At 39.7% G+C, this 22,625-nt stretch overlaps 1 protein-coding gene across 3 annotated transcripts in view; it reads right to left on the reverse strand.

Annotated features, from left to right (window-relative positions):
* NIPAL3 (NIPA like domain containing 3) overlaps nucleotides 1-22,088 on the reverse strand; it is a 62,036-nt gene extending 39,948 nt beyond the window's left edge. For 2 of the 3 annotated variants that reach the window (XM_051988211.1, XM_051988210.1), the window contains exons 1-2: nucleotides 21,945-22,079; nucleotides 14,296-14,514 (exon numbers count right to left, since the gene is read on the reverse strand). In XM_051988211.1, the coding sequence (XP_051844171.1) occupies nucleotides 14,296-14,388 (93 nt within the window). In that variant the 5' untranslated portion in view covers nucleotides 14,389-14,514; nucleotides 21,945-22,079. Of the gene's footprint in view, nucleotides 1-14,295; nucleotides 14,515-21,944 lie in introns of all 3 variants that reach the window. The other variant, XM_051988212.1, reaches the window with a different exon arrangement.
* Between the last annotated feature and the right edge of the window lie 537 nt (nucleotides 22,089-22,625).

Genomic DNA, 22,625 nt, shown 5'->3' on the forward strand with positions numbered 1-22,625 from the left:
ATGTATTCTGACGGAAGTGGATTTCTATGACAAAGAGACCTAACTGAGTTTCATTGGATAAATGATGGACAGAAACAGCTACACCCAAAGAAGGAACACTGGGAAACGAATGTGAACTATTTGCATTTTTGATTTTCTCCCGAGTTATTCTTACCTTCCGAATCCAATTCTCCCTGTGCAACAGGAGAACTGTTCGGTTCTGCAAATATGTATTGTATCTAGGATATACTGCAACATATTTAACATATATAGGACTGCTTGCCATCTTGGGGGGGGGGTGGAGGGAGGGAGGAGAAAAAACGAAACATAAGCGAGTGCAAGGGATAATGTTGTAAAAAATTACCCTGGCATGGATTCTGTCAATACAAAGTTATTATTAAATAAAATAAAATTAAAATAAAAAAAAATAGCATATCAGAAAGAAAGTTGGCTTTGTAGTCAAAGAACCTAGATTCAATTACTAGACTAGTCTTTGCTTCATCCTTGGCTGTTTATTCCTCTATTTAAAAAAAAAAAAAAAGGTACTTAGACAAATGACCTTTCAGGTCCCTTTAGGACTAGACTTATGATCCTATGAAATTCTTACATTTTATTTCCAATAATGAAAAATCAGGCCCTGGTAAACCCAAATGTCATCCCCTCCCCTGCCATACTTCTCAACTTGTAATTTTTCAATTCAGATTTTAATAATAGTCACAGAAAACAATTCGGTCAATTAGTTAACAAACATTTATTAAGTGCCTATTAATAGCAGACACTGTGCTAAGAGCTGGGGATACAAAAAAAAAAAAAAAAGAAAAGAAACAACAACAACAACAACAAAAACTCAGCCCTGTCTTCAAGGAGCTTACACTCTAATAAGGGAGAAAAAATGCAAAGAACTCTACATAAAAAGCTAAATAAAGAAAAAATAGGAAACAATCAACAAAGGGAAGACACCTTTCCCTTTTAAGAGTTTGGGAAAGGTTACCTAGAAGGTAGGATTTTATTTGGATCTTGAAGGAAGCAAAGGAAGCTGGGAGGGAGAGATGAGGAGGGAGAGAAATAATTCAAACCAGATCCTTCCTGATTCTGAAGGATAAATCTAACAGCATTAAATCAGCAGTATTTTCCAATCTGTGCTCCTCTCATAGACCAAGATGTTGGTACTGCCTGTTCCCGGGAGATGATATTCTGCCGCCCATCTTGTCAAAAGCAATTCCAGCTACAATCCCTCCTTCTATAGGAAGTTTTCTCAACCAACTGCAATAAATTGCACAATTATTTGACCCATATATCAAATTGTTTCTAATCTAGGATCTTTGCCAGAAATGCTCGATCGTTATTAAGCACTAGAATATTTATTATATTTCTGCAAATATCCTCCTTCTTAGAGACTCTCCAAGTATTTCCAAATTTTTCAATGATGAAGTTACACACTAGCTACATCTGAGGGCTGATATGAGGAGATGCTCTGTAGACCGGGAAGATCAGACGTGGGAATGACTCGTAACAATTTCCACCACCTGAGGCTGTGTCTCAGGGAAAGCAGGCAGACTCTCCACCTACTTACTGATGCAATGCAATGGCTTTTGAATGATGGAGGGAGGGAGTTGGATGAGATGACTCAATTCTACTTCTACAAGCTTGCAATTCACAAAGCTGAGTTCGCTCCAGCCTCTCTGGAGACATGGAGCACCAGGTCAGAAAGAAGGGGCTTCTCTGGCAATGAATCAGCGCCTAGTGTTAATTACAGGCACCAATAAATACTTCTGGACCCGACTTCAAAGCCCAGCACTCTATGAAAACCCTGCATTTGCAAGGTGCATGCAAAGTGCAACTCGGTGGTGCGGTGGATAGAGCACCAGCCCTGAGGTCAGGAAGACCCGAGTTCAAATCTAGCCTCAGACACTTAATATTTCCTAGCTGTGCGACCCTGGGAAAGTCACTTAACCCCAACTGCCTCAGCAAAAATAAAATAAAATAAAGTACATGCAAAGCATGTTAGGTGAGTTAAAAGCGGTATACAGTTTGGGAGATTCTGAAGTCAAGAGCTCATCACCTTGTTGGGGAGGTGGGGACACATACCCAGAAAAAATGGAAATAACAAGACACATGACAGGTACAGAACAAGCAGAAATAGATAATACAGGCCAGGGGAATTTATATCTGTACCTGGAAAGCAATCTGGCTGGAGATACAGCCGCCCTTGCAGGTGCTGTAGTCACAGCTCTGGACACCAGAAAAGAGAATTCTAGCTACCCAAGTCCTTGCCTCTGTTGGGAAACTGATAGGATTTTATCAATGGATATGATACTAAAGAGAAGGCATTAACTGCCTGCTTTGTTGCTGCATTCTAAGGATCATGGGACTTTTCCATTTGATTTTCAGCTGAAAGCTTCCCCAGGTGATACTCTTGTGCTGATATCTCAACCCAGTGCTTTGCATATGGTAAGTGCTCAATGGATCCTTTATTCACTTATTTATCCATGAATGAGCAAATGACAATAGATTAGACTACAACGCTCCAGACGAAATATTAAATACCTAGCAGTTACTGGGCAGAGAATCTTTAAATGAGCTGATATCATGCAGAAAATCCAGGAAAATAACTGGCTGAATAGACCAAACCACTGATGATAGTCAAAAATGTGTGTGTATGTGTGTGTGTATATATGTGTGTGTGTGTGTGTATATATATGTGTGTGTGTGTGTGTGTGTGTGTGTGTGTGTATATATATATATATACATCAGTAAACTTATTTTTATTTTTAGTGCTATGACAACAATAATAACAACTACCATTTATATATTGCTTAAAGATCTACAAAGTGCTTTACAAATATTTATTTTCACAATAATACTGGGAGGTAGGTGCTATTATTATCATCCTCATTTTGCAGATAAGGAAACTGAGGCAGAGAGAGGATCACATGACCTGTCCAGGGTGACATATATATATAGGACTTCAGGTACCCTCTAGATCCCAACTTCTTAAACTGTGATTCAAGACCTCATATGGGATGAGACTTTATTATCAATAAATGTTTGATTTGTATATGTTTATTTTATATACCTACATATCCTGGATCATGTAAAAAATTTTGGGCAAAAAGGGCCCTAAATCAAGAACGGGAATCTTAGCCTTTTTTTTTGGTATCTTAGACCCAGACTTTGGCAGTCTGGTGAAGCCTAGACTCTAGCTCATAATAAGGTTTTTAAATCTTAGGAAATGCTAAATTTCAGTATAGAATGTCGAAAATGAAGAAGTCTCTTTTTTTCCATACTGAAGTTCATGGAATCCATGAAATCCATCCATGGGTTCTTTGGCAGGGTTAAAGGACTCTGGGGAAGGAACCCCTGATATAAACTAATCTATATCTGAATAATAAACCCCTCTAAAATCACGATGAAAAAGTGGCCATTCAGTGAATAAAGTCTGGATCTGGAGTCAAGAAGATGAGTCTAAATCCAGTCTTAGATTCTTAGTCGTGTGAAAACTCAAGCTGCAATTTCAAATAACATAGGGAAAACTATAAAAGCCAATCCATACAAAGGTAACCACACCTTCATCTAATATACAAGCAAACAAACTTGATCCTGTGCAAGTCATTTAACATGTCTGTCTCAGTTTCCTAATCTAGAAAATGGAATAATAATATCATCTACAGCAGGATTGTTTTAAGGCTCGAATGACATAAGACTTGTAGCGCACTGAGCACAGTGCCTGTCACATAATAGGTGCTATGTAAAGCTTAATTCTTCTTATTATCATTAACTTCCTGACATATCATATGTACGATGGATCCATTTGGACTTTGCAGTCCAATCTCCAACCCCCCCTCCCAGATTTCTATCATGTAAATGGTTGCCTAGCTATTTCTCTACCATATTGTATTTGTGAAAATGATCCCTTCTGATTTTTGTCCATGTCTTGCCCATAAATCTTTCACACATAGGGGACTTACCCAATGTACTGGAAGCTTCTGTTTAATATATACCCATTCTATTTTTATTCATGAATTCAATTGAATAGTCAGAGCCTAGACCCCATTTTGCAGATTAGGAGTAGTTGACATGATCTATCCAGGATTACACATTCAGTAAGTGTTCAAATAACAGATTCTCAGAGCCGGAAGGGACTTGATTCACCATCTAGATCCAGCTTCTTAAACCGTGATTTGTGACTTCCTATAGGCTCCTTGGTCTATCTGTGCAAAACCTTAAACCTAAAAGCATCACCCAGTCAAAGCTTTGTCCTGGACTAGAAAATAGCTTGGTTCCAGATACATTAGAATCCCTCAGGCAAGCTTCTTGGGTTAGGATAGCCTCTTCCCTTTCAGCTTCCCTTTCTCTGCAACATGGACTTGTAACCATTTCTCCTCTGGCAAACTTAGTTTAATTAACTAATCAATCAACAAAACATTTACTTAAATGTCTACTAGTAGGCACCGGAGAGACAAAAACATAAATGAAATGCACAAAGAGTTAATCAATAAACTTTTTTTTAAAATTTCTTACTATTTGTGATACATTGGGGATATAAAGACCAAAAAAAAAAAAGGTCCCTTCTCTCAGGAGACTTATATTCTACAGCAGAAACATGACAGATGCACAAGTGATCAACCAATCAACAAGTATTTAGTACCTTCTCTGGACCAGGTACTGAACAGACCGGGAACACACAGTGAAAAGTCAGACGGTCCCTGCCCACAAGGAGCCGCTGGCTAAAAATAATCCCACTTCTGGAATTTCTTTCTAGCTTTGTGGGTAAGGGCAAAGTCACTCCGTTTCCTCACTTACCAAATGGGTATCTCACAGGGCTATCCTTGAAGTTCTAATGAGCCAATAATGTCAAGTTCTCCAAAAATACCTCTCTCAAACCTCCTCTGTGACTCCACATAACCTAGGGAAAGCTCAAGTTGCAGTTTCATATGACACAGGGAAAACCATACCAAAAAAAAAAAAATCCACACAAAGGTAACCACAGCCTTAATCTAAAGTACAAACAAAGGCTGGGCTGTTTGTTCCCTTGATCCTCTCAGCTACAGACCAAAGGTCCCACCCTCCCTGGAGCCTTCCTCGAACATCACACCCTCTGAAATAAGTAACTGAAGGGTAAATTGAAATTATCCAATTAAAAAAAACAAGATTGCTATATTCTGTATTGACACATCCGTCACTGGCCAATAAAACTTTTCTGAACCTCAGTTTCCTCACTTAAAAATGAAGGGGTTGAATCCCACCAGCCTCTCTTAGCTCGAGGTCCACAAACCTCTGATTCTATGAACTTTCCTTTCCTCTCATTTCTTAAATCGTGCATCTCCATTTAAAAAATAAAAGTTAAACAAAGTCACGATTGTAATTGATGGTACAGGGAATTGTCCACTTTTGTAGTTTGTCATCTATGAGCATTCTCCCCAATTTCAAGGTGAAGAACTAAGATCAAGGGACTTTTCACAGAAGTCACAAAATAAGAGATTGAGGATACAGTGGAAAAAGTACTGAGTTAGAAGCCAGATGGTCAATGCAAGGGGAGAGAACACTGGGGTTGGAGTCAGGAGGATTCTTCAAGAGCTCATATCCGACTTCAGACACTTACTAGCTGGGTGACCCTGGACAAGTCATTTCATCCCGTCTACCTCAGTTTCCTCATCTGTAAAATGAGCTGCAGAAGGAAACAGCCAACCACTAGTATCTTTGCCAAGATAACTCCAAACAGGGTCATGAGAAGCCAGACACGACTGAACAACCCCCAAACAACAAGCCCAAAGCCAATTTTGACATTTTATTTCCTGTGTGATCTTGAATGAGTCATCTCACCTCCAAGGCCCTTTCATGATCAAGTGATTTAAATCCCAGTCTCCTGTCTCTGAGTACAGCACTTTCTCTTTTCTTTTTCTCCTAGGTTTTCTCTTTATTCAAAGAGTTACAAAGAGAGGCTTGGATTGATGGGGGAAAATCTATGTGGGAGGTGTGGGATGAAGAGGAAGGACTTCTTGGGGGTGTGGATGCTGGCAGCCACTGAAATCCCAAACAAGATGGCTTTTGGTGATCCTTCTGCTTCCAAAGGAAGAAACAATGGACCTTTTATCCCATTTATCTGGAACAGATGATGGTGATTTGCTTTGAAGAAGACTTATAATGGGTTGACTTGGGCCTGCTCCTCTTCCTGTGGCTAACTGGCATTCCACGTACCCAGTGGGCCATAGGAAGGGGAAGAGATAGTCCAGCTGGGGTCCAGCTCCCCATGGCAGAGTTTCCAACCTCAGCTATTACTATTTTAGTAGCGTGGGTCCTTCAGCAGGACCCCATGACCAAGTCAGCACTGGTCTCTTCTCTTTTCCTGCTATAGATCAAACCCTGCTTTCAGCTAATCATCCCTCCAGAAAAGTCTGAATAAGCTAATTCAACACAAGGCATTAGTACTATCCAATGAGAGTTTATTTAATGTGGACATTGGCTTTCAAGAAGAATCAGTAATTCAACCGATGGGAATGAAACTATACAGGTGTTTTTTCAGACATCAGTAGTCAGATATCTTTAGACCTGGATACCTTAATAATAATAACTGTGTTTATATATCTCTAAAGTTTGCTAAGCATCTTCTGACTTTAATCTCATTTGATCTTCATAAATCCTCATAGAATCTAAGAAACAGGTGCTATTATTATCTTCATTTTTACATATGTGGAAACTGAGGCAGATTAAGGTTAAATGATCTGTCTAGTGTCACACAGCTAGTAAATGTCTGAGAAAGGATTTGAACACAGGGCTTCTGGACTCCAGGTCCAGAGCCTAATCTACTGAACTATCTGGCCAGATTTTAATTTTATTATCGAGACTCTCTGGTCAAATGTGAAAAACTGACAATGAGTCAGGGACCTATTCCTAAGAGGTTCAATAGTAGAGAATTACAGAATCATAGAATTTTTCTTTTTTGGGTAGAAAGATTCATTTAAGTTAATTAGGGACAATAAACTTGTATGGGCCTCAATTGATCTCTAAGGCCTCTTTTAGCTCCAACAGTCTTTGTCTCTTCCAGCTCTAACATTCTGTTTCACTACCAGAATACCCTGTATTCTAAGGCCTGCCTTCCCCTCAGTTCTGACATTGGTTCTAAGGCCCTTTTAGCTCTGACATTCTGTGTTCTAAGGGCCCTCCCAGCTCTCACATTCTAGGTTCTAGGGACCCTCCCAGTTCTGACATCCTGGGTAATAAGACCCTTCTAGCTCTGACATCCTGGGTTCTAAAGACTCAGATCAATATTCTCTGTTCTAAGCTCCCTCCCACTTCTGATATTCTGTGTTCTAAGGGCCCTCAGCTCTGACATTCTCTAATCCACTACTACCTTAAAAATTCTCTGATTCTGTACTCCTCTATTACCCCCCCCCAAATAATAAACTCTTGAATTTTAAAATGAATAACTTATATTAAGAAGGAAAGCTGGGGGAAAAGTTGGCCTTTTAGTCAAAATTGTCATTTGACTATAAACTGAACTCCAATTGTATCTTCTGAAGGCCCCTTCTCTTCTGCTAATGGCATTACCTATTTAAATGCCAAGCTGATCAAGCTTTCGTCACTTAATATTTACTGAAGGTCCCCAGCCTAGCAGGGACAGTCCAGAAAACAAGTATGGATTAAATCCCCCTACTTCCTCCAAGGAGAAGACACGGTGCAGTTCTATCACCTTTGGCTGTCCCTGCCACCTGAAACTGGTGTGGGCTGGGGGAAGGGGTGGTGGCACAAGGCCATCCCCTTGACATTTCAGGCTGCCCTCCTCCTTCCTTCTCTCTCTCTTCTTCTCTCCTCCTATTATCTTCTCTTTCTCCCTGTCTTCTCTTTCCCTTCCTATTCATTCTTTTCTCTCTTTATCTTCTCCTCTTCTATTTCTCCTTCCCTTCTCTCCCTCTTCTCTTTCTCCTTCTCTTTCTATTTTTTCCCCTTTGCTCTCCTCTTCGCTTTTCCTATTCTCTTCTCTTACCTCTCCTCTTCTCTCTCTCCAATCCCCTTCCTCCCTCCTTTCTTCTCTTCTCTCCTTTTCCCTTCTTATTACCTTCTCTCTATCCCTCTACTCTCCTCTTCTATCTCCCTCCCTCCTTCTCTTTCTTTTCTCCTTTTTCCTTCCTATTCTCTTCTTTTTTCCTTTTGCTCTCTTCTCTCCTCCTTTTCCTTTCCTATTCTCTTCTCTCTCTCCTCTTCTCTGTTCAATTCCCTTCCTCCCTTTTCTCCCTCTTTTCTTTTCTTTTCTCCTTTCTTTCTCTTCTCTTCTCTATCCCCTTCCCTCCCTCCTTCTCTTTTTTCCTGTCCCTCTTCATATATATATATACACACATACACACACACATATATATACACATGTATCAACACAGACATATAATTACACATATAAAGCTAGTATATATGCGTTTATGTGAATAAATACACATTACACATAAATATACTAGCTATTACAGTCTTTGTAAATTCAATGCGTAACATAATATCTTGGCACATAGTGGGAGATCAGTAAATGCTTTTTTGGTTGAATTTTTATTAAGCCCAAAGCTGTCTTCCTCTGCTTTCTACCCAATGGCCCTAGTTCAGACCTCCAAAGCCACAGAAGGAGAATGATATATTGAGTAGAACACCAGATAAAGAGTCATGATGACCCGGGTTAAAATCAAGGGAGTGCTGAAGCCTTGATTGTTAAATATTTAGTGTGGACACTCACACCTCACTTTGCTGAACTGATTATATAGAATTTCAGAAATGACGGAGAAAATGTTAATAAAGCACAATAAACTGTAAACTATATTGTTTTCAAAGAGCCGGTTGCTAAACATTTACCAGCACAGCCCTGGTTAAAATCCACGTCAGACACTAAGTTGTTTGACCCTGGGTATGTATTTTGATGGCTTGTTTTCTCATCTACAATGAGCTGGGGAAGGGATGGCAAATCACTTCGGTATCTTTGCCAAGAAAACCCGAAATGGGGACATAAGGAGTCGGCAAGACTGGACAGCAACAACAAGCTCTTTGAGGGCAGGTCTGTTTATTTTAATATTTGGGCCCCCGAGGTCTAGCACAGTTCTTGACGTGGAGTAAATGTCTATTAAACTGAACGGAACTTGCCACTCCAAAGACAATGCGGAAACCTCATCGGGGTGGCTGTTGCCCCCTGTGTTGTCACAAAGAATGGGGCACTTTCTAAGCCCTGTCACAAAGAACCACACATTTACTCTTCAGTGGAAGAAGGAGCCACACAATTCCTATTCACTGGGCTATGGGCTTGGATCCAAAGCCTAAAAGCAGCTCCCTCCCCCAGCCTCAGGCTGAGATGTCCCCTGGGCTTCTCAGAGTGCAGGAGGGCCCACTCTCTGAGAGCTCATCCCCTTGGTCCAAGCTCCTGACATCCATCCAAAAGGAGAAGCTAACATGCTGGGGAGCGTTCTCTCCTCTCACTTGAATTCTTTCTGGCCTCCTTAAACCTATTTCTTTGTGGGGCAGCTACTTAAAAAGCCCAGTCTGATTTAATAAATTGTTGTAGTGGATAGAGCTCCAGCCCTGAAGTCAGGAGGACCTGAGTTCAAATCTGGTCTCAGACACTTAACACTTCCTAGCTATGTGACCCTGGGCAAGCTGATTTGAAGGGAAGTGGCTGATATTTTGGCCAATAGAATACTTGGGTTTAAGAAGTCTGGGAGATTAAAATTATAATCAAAGCAGTATTTCTGGTCTTGGCACAAAAGACCTGAGATTTCCATCTGGCTCGGCATTTACTAAAGTAGACAAGTCCTTGACTATTTTTCTCTAAGCCTCAGTTTCCCTTCCTGTAAAATGGCTGTCTGTACCACCTGTCTCCCCCCGAAACAAAATGAAACAAAAGGCAAAAGAACTTTATATAAATCATAAAGCAGAATGTAAATGTGACCTGTTGTAGTCCTAGGATCTTACTGTTCAAAAAAGATCGGACAAAATCTCTCTGTGTAAATTCTGCCCATTAAACAGATTTGTAATTGCTCTTCTTTTTTTTTTTTTTTTTTTTTGGCAAATGATGCATAACACTTAGGATGATTTCACTAAGAAAGATCTGGACAGCAGTGCAGTAGATAGAACAACAACGGATTTGGAATCAGGAAAATCTGAGTTTAAGTGCAGCCTCAGATCTTTACTAGCTGTGTGATCTTGGGCAGTTCACTTACTTAACTTCCATTTGCCTCAGCTTGCTTGTCTTTAAAATGGGGATAATTCCTAGATTTGTTTGAGGCTCAAATGAGATGATTACAAAGTACTTAGCACAGTGTCCGGCATATTATTGTTCAGTCATTTACCATTGGGATGAGAGGAAGGGAGGGAGTTTGGAACTCAAAACTTAAACCCCTCGCATCCAAATATAAAAAATTGTTTTAACACATAATTGAGGAAAAAAATAAAGTATCATTAAAAAAAAAAAAAAAAACTTGGAAGAGATCTAAGGAAGAGATTGGAAAAAAAATTATGAACAGAGAAAAGATTTGCAAATATATTCATATATACATGCTTATCATTTTATATAGTATATATGCATATATGCATATCTGTAGCTACACATGTGTAAATATATCTATATAAAGAGAGCATGTATGTACAATACATAAATAAAACAAGACACATTAAGGTTTTGCACATCACCACTTTCATCTGTCTTCCCAACTTTCCTCGTTCTGTTAAGAGAACTTCTGAACTTGCAGTCAATCTCTGATTCATCTTCAGTTCTTCCTTTCCCCTCTTTCCTCACTCACTGGTGACATCTCCTGATTCTGTCTCCAAAATCTATCTCGAGTCCATGCCCTTCTTTTTATCGCATCATAGCCAGCAGAATGTAGAGCTCATCACCTCTCATCAGGACCACTCTAACAGCTTCCTAACTGGACCTGAGAGTTCTAATCATTCCAAAATCCTAACTGCTACTTATCCCGTGGCTGACTTGGAGCAAACTCCTGGATCTCAGTTTCCTTGTCTGTAAAATGAGGGCTTTAAATTTGCCTCTATGACCCTTTTCTCATTTATCTTCCACAAATATTTACCAACTCCTCCTGAAGCAGAAAGCTGACCACATTGTTACCTTCAGGAGAATCTGTGGCCAGCTCCTTATTGCCTCTAAAACAAAACACCACATCCTCAGCTTGGCACTGGGGCTCCCACTCACAAGCTGGCTCTGGCTACCTTTCCAGCTTCATTTCCTATTTTTCCCATTGGCATCCTCTACTCTCTGGCCAAATGGCCCCGTTTGTCATTCCCCGAGCTGGAATCCATCCTCTCTTGCTTGTTTTGCAAAGGCCATTTCTTCCCCGGCCCCAAAATCTTAGAAAGCAATTTCTCCTCTTTTCTGCTCTGAGAATCCCTGGTTTCCTTAGGCATTCCCAGATTCTTTTCCTTAATTATTCTCTCTCCTCCAATAATCCTGCATAAACAGACCAGTTTTCATAATGCAACCCCTAATAGAGTGTAAGTTTTCTGAGGGGAGGAGATTTTTTTTTAAAATTTTATCTCTGTATCCCCAGTCCACGTAATAAATAAATGCTCAATAAAATGTTTGGGGGTTTGGATTACCTAGCTTCACTCAATTCCATGAACGTGTTTTAAGCACCTACTGTGTGTCACACAGGAGCAGCTAGGTGGTTCAATGGACAGAGTTCCAGGCCTGGAGTCAGGAAGACTGAAATTCAAGTCTGGCCCCAAACACTCACTAGCTGTAGGACTCTTTACCTCAGTTTTCTCATCTGTAAAATGAGCTAGAGAAGGAAATGGCAAACCTTCCAATATAATCCCTTGAGAGCAGGAGTTGCATTTTTGCTTTGTTTTGTATTTCTGGTGCTTAGCATTATTCTTGGCAAACAATAGGTGCTTAATAAATGCTTATAGATTGAATGACAACCTTGGATTTTTGCATGAAAAGGGGGAAAAGAGCACCTGAAAATATTCTATAGAGAGTTGTGTGAACAGTAAAGTATTACAGAAATGTGAGCTCCTTTTATCGCTTCTGTCCCAACAGATAGAAGGTCGATCCTTAATAGCACAATAACTGCCACTGTCTGCTTGAAAGTTTCCAAATGGGGGTATGCACTACATCCCATTTGAGCCTTGCAGATACATGTTAGCATAAAGGATTTCCTTTTTGCTAAAAGAGAGGCTCAGGGGCATCAATGACATCACACAACTTGGAGGTATCAGGAGGATTTCAATCTGGGTCTCAGTAACTGGGGGGTTCTTTCAAGGTTCAAGGACCTAGCCTGTAGAAGGCTGCTCTAGATTCCCTTAACACCAGTGCCCGCCCTCTGTGAGTGACCTCCCATTTATCCTGTCCAGATATTTCCAGATATTTGTGTGTACCCAGATATTTAAATGCTGTGTCCCGTTAGACTGCGGGCCCCCTGAGACCGAGAACTGTCTTTTTTGTGTCTTTCTTTGGCTCCCTGATGGTCAGAGCAGTGTCTGGCACATAGCAAGTAGATGCTGGAGAGATGTTCACTGACTGACTCACAAGTTAACTGCCTCAATCACTGCTACATTATGACTGGAAAAGCAATTTTATATTCATGATCGGAACAGTAAGTTTAAGGCCAGATGGAATAAAAAAGAAACAAATCTTTCCTTTCCTCTTCCTTCCTTCCCTTTTTTCTTTCTTTCTCTCTTCCCTCTTTTTCTTTTCCTTCCTCCATTTTTTCCTTCTTTCCCTCCTTTCTCTTCTTTTCCCTTCCTTTCTTCTCTTCTTTTTTTCCTTTCTCCCCTTCTTCCTCTCTCTCCCTTCCTCTTTCCCTCTTTTTTCCTTCCTCTCTCCCTCCTTTTTCCTTCCTGTCCTTCTCTTTTTCTTTTTCCCTTCTTCTATTCTTTCTTTTTCTTTATTCTTTCCTTCCTTCCACTATTCTTTTCTTCCTTCCTCTCTTCTTCCCTCCATCCTTTCTCCCTTTCTTTTCTTCTCTTCTTTCTTTCCTTCTTTTCTATTTTTCTTTTTCTTCCTTCCTTCCCTCCTTTCTTCCTTCTTCCTCCTTTCCTTCTTTTTTCTCTTTCCCTCCCTTCATTCCTTCTTTTTCCTCTTCCTTCCTTCTTTTTCTTCTATCTTTCTCTTTTTTCCTTTTTTCCTGCTTCTCCTTTCTCCATCCCTCTTTCCCCTCTCCTTTTTTCTTTCCCTCCTTCCTTTCTTATTTTCCCTTCAAGGAAGAATACCCTGAATTATCTTTTTTTTTTTAAAAACATATTTTCATTTTGAATTCCAAATTCCTCCCCTCTCTTGCAGCCCACAAGAATTCAAGAAATGTGATAGCCACTATCACATGAGGTCACTGTACAATCTTAAATAACTATAAGAACTATGCTGACAAGAGAACTGTATGGATTTGCACACATATTTTGTATCTAAGATATACTTTAACATGTTTAACGTGTATGAGACTGCCTGCCATCTAGGGGAGGGGGTGGACGGAGGGAAGGGAAAAGTTGGAACAGAAGTGAGTTGAAAGGACAATGTTGTAAAAATTACCCATGCATATGTTCTGTTAATAAAAAGCTATTAAAAAAAAAAAAAAGAACTATGCCTGTTTGTCATATGATAACTTCTCCAAAAACAGTAATTGTTTAGTTAACAGTTATACCATTCTAATCTCTAGGTCTTAGTTTCCCTTTCTGGGAAATCAAGATGGTCTACCACATTTAAATGTCTGACTGGAGGGGTCAAGAGATTTAGATTCAGATGTCAGCTCTTCCACTAGCTCACTATATGATCTTGAGCAAACATTTCCGAGCCTCAGTTTCCGCCCCTATAAAGTAAGGTTTTGATAATCTTTAACCCTTAGTTTGGTACAGTAGAAGGAACACTGGCTCTGAAGTCAAAGGTCCTGGGTTCACAATGTACCAGTGCTTCCAACTCATGTAATCTTGGGCACGTAACCTTAAGTTCCTGAGACCTCAATTTCCTCATTCTAAAGATGAAGGATTAGACTAGCATTCTTAAACTGAGGGTTGTGACTCTACATGGAGTCTCATAACTGAATGTGGGGATCATGAAATTATGATTTATTATAAGTAAATATTTGATCTGTATACCTATTTTATATACCTATATAACTGGTGTCACATAAAATTTCTTGGGCAAAAAAGGGTTGCAAGAGGAAAAAGTTTAAGAAGTCCTGGCCTGGAACATGTCTGAGATTCTTTTTTGCTCTAAATCTATGAATAACCTAGAAAAGGTGATTAAACATGTAGCAAAATCTCCAATAAAAGCCATCTAAAAAATATTAAGTTCCCCAGTAAAGAATTAAAAAAAAAAAAAAAATCAAAGGATCAAAAAGTCCTTGCCTTATAAGAGAAAGAAACTTCATTAACCGTGACAGTCATGCTTGTGGGTGGAAGCTGCTGGAGCTGCAGATCAGGGCTGTTGGCTCCTTCCATGGTGGTCTTCTTGGCTAACTTGGTAACTGAAAATACTTGCAGGTGGAAGACTTCAGGTAAGCCAGACACCGGAGTCCATCTTTCCTTCCGAGTTTTTACCACTTCCCAGCCTCAATTTTCTCATGGCTAGGTAAAATAAATTTCAAGTCATTCATCAGTTCATTCGATCCTTCATCAACCCACCCAATCAATATTTATTAATCACCTACCGTATTCAAGGCACTATGTTAGGTGCAGACCTCCAAGTTGCTCTTTGCTAATCAATAGCCTTGTTTCTTATCACAGACAGTTCTCAAAAGTAGGGGTGTAAGTTTAAATTTCTTCAGCTGTCCTACTATTAAAGGTGACTTAAAAAGTCACCCAATAGATTTAACATATATTTCTACCATGTTTAACATATATTGGACTACTTGCCATCTAGGAGAGAGTGGTGGGAGAAGGAGGAAGGGAAACTGGAACACAAGGATTTGCAAGGGCTAATGTTGCAGAATTATTCATGCATGTGTTTTGAAAAATAAAGAACTTTAATAAAAAAAAAAAAGTCACCCAATAAGCCCAATGTACATTTATAATAACAGACACAAGCTATAATAAGACCTTCCTTTTAAAAAAAAAAAAGATTTATTTTTAATATACATTGCTTTATGAATCATGTTGGGAGAGAAAAATCAGAGCAAAAGGGAAAAACCATGGGAGAGATAAAAAAAAAAAAAAAAAAAAAAAAAAGAAGTGAACAAAGTGTTGATTTACATTGTCTCCATAGTTTTTTTTCTTGGATGCCGATGGCATTTTCGTCCAAAGTGTATTGGGATTGCTTTTGATCACTGAACCACTGAGAACAACCAAGTCTTTTATAGCTGATCATCTTACTGTTGCTGTGTACAATGTATTCCTGGTTCTACTTGTTTCGCTCAGCATCAGCTCATATAAATATTTTCAGGCCTTTCTATAATCAGCTTGTTCATCATTTTTTACAGAACAATAATATTCCATTATCTTTCTATACTATAACTTGTTCAGCCATTCCCCAATTGATGGACATCTACTCATTTTCCAATTCTTTGCTATCACAAAAAGAGCTGCTACAAACATTTTTGTACATGTGGGTCCTTTTCCCTCTTTTATGATTTCTTTAAGGTACAGACCCAGTAATGGCACTGCTGGGTCAAGGAGAATGCACAATTTTATAGTCCTTTGGGCATAGTTCCAAATTACTCTCCAGAATGGATTAGTCCACAATTCCACCAACAGTGCATTAGAGTCCCAGTTTTCCCTCATTCTCCAACAATAATCATTACCTTTTCCTGTCATTTTAACCAATCTAAGAGATATGAGGTAATACCTCAGTTGTTTTAATTTGCATTTCTCTAATCAATAGTGAGTTAGAGAATTTTTTCCATATGACTACAGATGACTAATTTCTTCATCTGAAAATTGTCTGTACATCCCTTCTGACCATTTATCAATTGGAGAATGACTTGTATTCTTACAAATTTGACACAGTTCCTTATATATTTTAGAAATGAGACTTTTATCAGAAATATTGGCTGTAAAGATTTTAAGATCTTCTTAACTGGTTTCCCTGACTCCACTATGCTCCAATTTCCAAATCTATCCAAATGGATATTTATTAAATACCTGTTGAATCAGTCCACAAGCATTTATTAAGTGCTTATTGTGCCCTAGATAAGGGGGAATATTAGAAGGAGGAAAACAAGGCCAGTATTCCAGGGCTTCATGTTCTCATGGAAGACAATATGTAAATAACAAGGTCTATACAAGCTATACACAGAGAATGTAGGAGTTAATCTTAGAAGAGAAGGCATTAGTGGCTGGGAGATAGCAATAAATAAATACTGTTTACAAAATAAAAGCTTCCTGCAGGCAGACTGTACAAATTTTTATCTCTAGCACTTATCATTTATTTTATTATCTCTTCATTATCTCTGGCACTTATCACACAGTAGGCACTTAAAATGCTTATAGATTGCTTACATTAATAAGTATTTGTTGTGAACCTTCTATTCACCTCCCTGGTGCTTAAAATCTGCTATCCCATATTCCTTCATTTCTTTCCTCCCTTTATAATCCAATCTAAGTTATATTTCTCCAGTGTTTTCTAACTATAATATCTGCAATTCTACTAATGATAATAGCAAAATACTTTAAGATTTATAAAGTGTTTTTGCTCATTTTGTCCTCTCAACTATCACTACTATTAGCCCCATATCACAGATAACACTTGAGTCTCTTGATTCATACCCATGTCTCCCTAGATTCAATCCATCAGGTTTCCATTATACTCTACATCCTTCATATCCCTGTAAAACAAAACAATTCTCCAAAACAAAACAGCTTCTATTCTACAGAGAGAGAGCTACCTGTGTTTACCCATCTTCCTCCGGCTGAGACAAAGTGCTCTCAGTCAGTGGGGTAGGGCCTGAGGAAGCTTGAGTGTCATTACAAATGACAGGGAGAATTCCTAACTTAATGACTTGGCGCGGTGGGCTATTCCATTCCCATTGGCAGAAAATGCCCAACTCTTGCCAAGTCCCAGAGTAAGGAATCTCATAGATCTATTATTTCCGTAGTACCTTAAAGTTTGCAAAGCACTTTACATGTGGTCTCATTTGATTTTCATATCAGCCCAATGAGGCAAGTGCCATTATTCCTATTTTATAGATGACAAAACTGAGGAAGATGAGGTTAAATGACTTACTAGAAAACTCAGTTACAGAATGGCTGAGTAAATTGTGGTATATGAATATTATGGAATATTAGTGTTCTGTAAGAAACGATCAGCAGGATGATTTCAGAAAGGCCTGGAAAGACTTATATGAGCTGATGGATGAGCAGAACCAGGAGATCATTATACATGGCAACAACAAGATTATACAACAATCAATTCTGATGGACCTGGCTCTTCTCAACAGTGAGATGATTCAGAACAGTTCCAATAGACTTGTGATTAACAGAGCCATCTGTATCCAGAGAGAGAACTACAGGGACTGAATGTGGATCACAATATAGTATTTTTTTTTTTTTGCTATTGTTTGTTTTCATTTTGTTTTCTTTCTCATTTTTTCCCTTTTTAATCTGTTTTTTCTTGTGCAGCATGATTAATGTAGAAATATGGATAGAAGAAAAAAAGAAATGTACCATTGCTACTTTTCTTACTATGCTGTTTCATTAATTTTTTGTTCTTTTAAGTAATTGTGTCATGTGACTAGTAAAAATAAACACAATACTGAAAAAAAATGATAAGGGCAGCGAGTGGCACAATGGCCTAAAGATAATTTGACTTGAGTTCAAATCCAGCCCCAGATACTTAATAGCTAAGAATCTGGGCAAGTCGTTTCATTTCTATCTGCCTCAGTTTTTTTCACCTATAAAATGGGAATAACATGAACAGAAATATTTATATTATATTATTATTATAATTGATAGTTAACAAATACTTAAATAATACAATAAATATAATACAGCACTCTGCTCATAGGGTTGTTGTGAGGATCCAATGAGATAATATTAGTAAAAGAGCTTAGCACAGTACCCAACACCCAACAGATGCTAATTAAGTGCTAACTGCCTTCCATCTCTTTTCATTATCACAAAGTTGGTTAAGGGTCTGAGATAGGATTTGAAAGAAGGTCTAGATAGGAATCAATTGTGCTCCCTTACTGCCTGTGCCTTATAGGTCCTGGAACACTATGAGTTTAGGGTGCCCCAAAAACAACCAGGTGAGGATGTCTTGTAGGCAGTTAGCAGGTGTGTTTTGGATCCGTGGACTGTGAACCACGGAAGAGCTAAATCAAGTTGTACGAGCAAGAGATTGCCAAAGAAAATCATGTAATGAGGGCCAGGAAGAGGTTTAAGGGCAGATCCTTGGGACATAAACCTGTCAGGTAGTTAAACTGCTATCAGTCATGCCCAGATGGTCACTGGACCACAACAGATGAGAGTCTCTATGGGGGGCAAGGATTCTTGGTTTAAAAGGTTTGGTATACCTGAAATAGTTGGGAACTGGGAGGCTCAAATCCAGTCTCTGACAAATGATTTCTTTGAGCCTCAGTATTCTCATCTGTAAAATGGGGGTGATTATTCCCAAACTATTATTACTGGGAGGCAGTTAGAGGGCCAGAACAGGAGGCAGGAAGAGCTGCTTCTGATGTTTACCAGCGTGAACATAAGCATGCTATCTTAAGTCTGAATTTCCTTATTTTTAAAATGGAGATGTTCACTGATCAGAGGTGAGCCTCAAATAGGAGAAGTACAGCTTAACCTTTATTAATTTGTTATTCAACCTGTAAGTATTTATTGTGGAAGGCCAATTAAATACCTACTAAGTGGGGCAGCTGGAGAGACAAAGAACTGAAACAGTCCCTGCATTCTTTTTTGGAGAGGCTCATGATGGAGACGACATATCCATAGCCAGAAATATACAGAATATATGGAAATGAAGACAGGATTGGAGATGAAAGGAAGCTGGAGGTGGAGGAAGAGTGATCAGGAAAGGGGACTTCTGACTTAAGTCTTGGGAAAGCCATAGAGTCCCAAGGACAAAAGTAAGGAGAAAAGAACAATTCCCATTCAGGGAAGTGGGTGGGACACCAACATAGACAGCTGCACGAGTTAGAAAAGCAAGGTCAGGCCCTCAGAACAACAGAGCGGATGGGAGGGAGTAACATGTAAAAAGAGCCATGTCTGGGAGAATTTTAAATGTTAAATGGAACAGTTGCTAATTGATCCTAGAGATAATATCTGCAAATCTTAAAAATATTACACAGGGGTCTCAAAAGTCTTAGTGCAATTTTAAACTTTGATAGCTTAAAATAATCTAAACTCAAATAGCTTTAAGATTTTGGGGAAGGTTAACAATTGTTTTTTACATGTAATTGGCAAAAAAAATTAAGCGTGTTTTACATGAAGATGTATAATCTATATAAAATTTTTTGCCTTTTCATGGAAAGGGGAGAAGGAGGGAGGGATTTGAAACTCAAAATGTTAAAAAATGAATGTTAACGCTTTTTACACATAATTAGAAAACAAATATATAAATTAAAAGATTTAGGGGTTATTTTGTATCCAATATTATCGATTATCATAACCTTCCTTCCTTTAATCTTTGACCTAAAAATATATTCCTAGGATTTAGAAGTGGAAGGGACCCTAGAGCCCAAATCCCTCATTTTTACAGTTAGCTAACAAGCATTTATTTATTTAATAAATAAATTTAATAAATAATTAAATTAAATAATTTAATAAATAAATTTAATAAAATGACATGATAACTTTATTATATATTTAGAAGAAATAGCAAGTTGTACATAATAGATTGGTGGCTTCATTTTTTTTTCCTCTTCTGCTCTGTTATGGAAATGTTTGTTTTATTTCTTAAGTTCAGAATAAAATAAATAAAATTCTTTAAAAAAAACAAGCACTTATTTTTATTAAATATTTATGTAACAAAACCAAGAGGCCAAGTAGATGGTCACATAGCTAAAGGAAGACTTCAGATCTAGTTTCTCTAGTCCCAAATCCTGTTTGTTTGTTGTTGTTTTTTAACCAGACCATTCCCCTTTGCTACAACTTTTAAAGTACTGGGGATTCCATGCATACATAGAATCAGACATCTCAGGGTACTGAAAAGATCACCTCAGAGGTCATCTTATTGAAACTCTTCTTTTACAGTTGAGGAAACTGAGGCCCAAGGAGGAAGAAAATAATCTACTCTAGCAAAAACAAGGATCAACAGGATATGGTCTCTAACGATAGCATTTAGATAACATTTTAAGGATTTGCAAAGTGCTTTGTTTCACCTCCTTAGATTCTCCTGACAAACCTATAAGATAACTACTACACATGAGGAAACTAAGGCTCAGAAAATTTATGTGACTTCCTTGCCCGTGGGTAACTAGCAAGTATCAGAGACATCATTTGAACCCAGGTCTCTGTTGAGTGAAGTATCCCTTCCTAATGGAAATTTCCCAATGTACTCCATGGAGTACGTGGTTCTTCAAAGACAGCCTTTCTTTGTTTCTGGATTTTGATCTCTCTACAATACAGAATATTCTCAAAGCCAGTAACATCATCAGATGAGCTTTTACATCTGTACTCAATGGGGAACAGGATTCACAGCTGAAGCTCTGACTATCCTCCATGACTTATTTTTCCTTCTTGTCTCTAACAGGCCCATAACCCAGATCTGTTGGGAGGGGGTGGTCGCTGTCTCTGAATTAATCGGGCAATCAACAGACACTTTATAAGTTTTACTCTGTTGCAGATATTATGTTAAGTGCTGGGGATACAAACAATGGGGGTGGGGGGAGAAAAAGACAGCAAATCCAAAAACCAGTCTCACCTCTTGTGGAAGGAGACAGGGGAGGGGAGTCACAAGTGGAAAAAAGCAGGAAAGGAAGCCAGACTTGGAAAAACTTTAAATGCCCAGAGGAGAAATTCCTATTTAATCCTAGAGAGGATCTGCAAACCTTAAAATACATTTTAAGGAGACACCATTGAAATAACTAGATAAAATATCTGATATTTATCTACACTGACTCGGTGTAGATAAAATTCTTATTCTCCAAATCCTTCTAAAACACAGAAAAGTGTCCATTCACCCAGACAGCCCAGACTTGATTAACATAATTGAGGGTATGGTAATCCTGGGACATGCTCTCACTTAAGGGCCCAAAGGAAAACCACACCAGGAGGCAGGAGGTTTAGGGTCCAGTCCAAATTTTCCTAATCAATGATTGGGTGACCTTTGGCACTTCACCCCTTCCCAGTCTCGCTGTCTTTGATTATTAGGTGACATCTATGCTCTCTCCTAGATCTCGGGCCTGATGGAGGGGCGGGGGAGAAACAGCTTAAAATGGTCCCGCTGGCTCAGAGATGCTCTTTGGTTTAAGCCTTTCTCTACTGAATTAAGAGAGCGCAGGCCAGGTGAAGGGGGTGGAGGTGGGGACGAAGCAAAAATCGGAGGCTTGGGTCACAGGTCTACAAGCCCTTTGACAGGTGAGTAAATTACAATCAGCCCAAGGTCACACCTGGCAAGCCTCAGAGGGGCGATTTGAACTCGGCTTCTCTGCATCCAGACCTGCGTTATTTCTACAAGCGTAGATAGAAGGGGGCACCCATCCGGGAAGCTCTGGGGTGTGGCCCGTAATAGAAGAGTTAAAAAAAAAATAACCCTCAGCTAGAACAAGAGTCTGGGATCGGGCCATACATACACGTCCCTTTCTACCTGAGGTCATTTTTTTTTTTTTTTTAAACTAAGCTTAATCCATTTCACTTCCTGGTTTGCTTTATCCCAGCTATCACCCTCCATCAGGTAACAAGATATCCCCATCCCCCCACCAGGCATATTTTTTAACCACGACATCGGTCAGAAAATGAGCCCGGTAACAGGAAGCGCAGCCCAACTGAGAAATGCATCAGAGAGGACTGATATTGAATTAACTTTCCATCTACGCGGGGAAAATAAACCCAAGCCCTCCCTTTCCCAAAGCGCCCTCCCAAGCCCCAGGCCGTGTCCGCCAGGGCAGTGGGCTCACCTGCTTTTCCTCCCCACAGCCTCCATGCGTCAGCCGCCCCGGGCGGGGAGGACCGTCCGTCCGCTTCCAGAGGGAGAGGACCCCTGGTTAATTTCTTCTCCAGCTGGGTGCTTCCCGGCTGGTGCAGAGCTTCGCTCTCCGAGGCGGGGCCTCCGCGGGCCTGCCACTGAGCAGTGACGCTCCGTGACGCTAAGCGGGCGTGAAACCGACATCCCCAGGCTATTGGCTGGAGCCCGACAAGCTTGCCTGAAGTGTGGGGAGGGGAGGGGGAGCCCCGGAGAGGCGGCGGGGAGGGGACCCCCGGGGGCTCCTGGAGCACCTACGTTCCGCCGCCTGGGCTGGCCATTTCAAGGACAGGCTGGGCAAACGAGCTTTGAACCAAGTCCCCGTTGAGTAAATAAACCCTTGCGAAGTAGAAAAGAAAAGTAATCCCGGTTCTCGGAAATAGCGCTGGGATCGCACGGATGCACTGCGTGGAAGGTTTGGAAAGTGTGTGAAGGATGGTTAGGAAGGGTCAGGAAGGAATTCTGGAATAGAAACTGCGAAGGATGGGAAGGCTAAGACGCAACGAGAAGCAGAACGAGGATGGTCAAAATGAGAAAAGGAAGGCGGGAACAACGAGAAGTTTGCCACGGTGAATTCTATAGGATTTGGCAACTGCTTGCTTGGATTGATTAAGGG

Source organism: Antechinus flavipes, chromosome 3, assembly GCF_016432865.1.
Source record: "Antechinus flavipes isolate AdamAnt ecotype Samford, QLD, Australia chromosome 3, AdamAnt_v2, whole genome shotgun sequence".
In the NCBI taxonomy this organism is placed as follows: domain Eukaryota; kingdom Metazoa; phylum Chordata; class Mammalia; order Dasyuromorphia; family Dasyuridae; genus Antechinus; species Antechinus flavipes.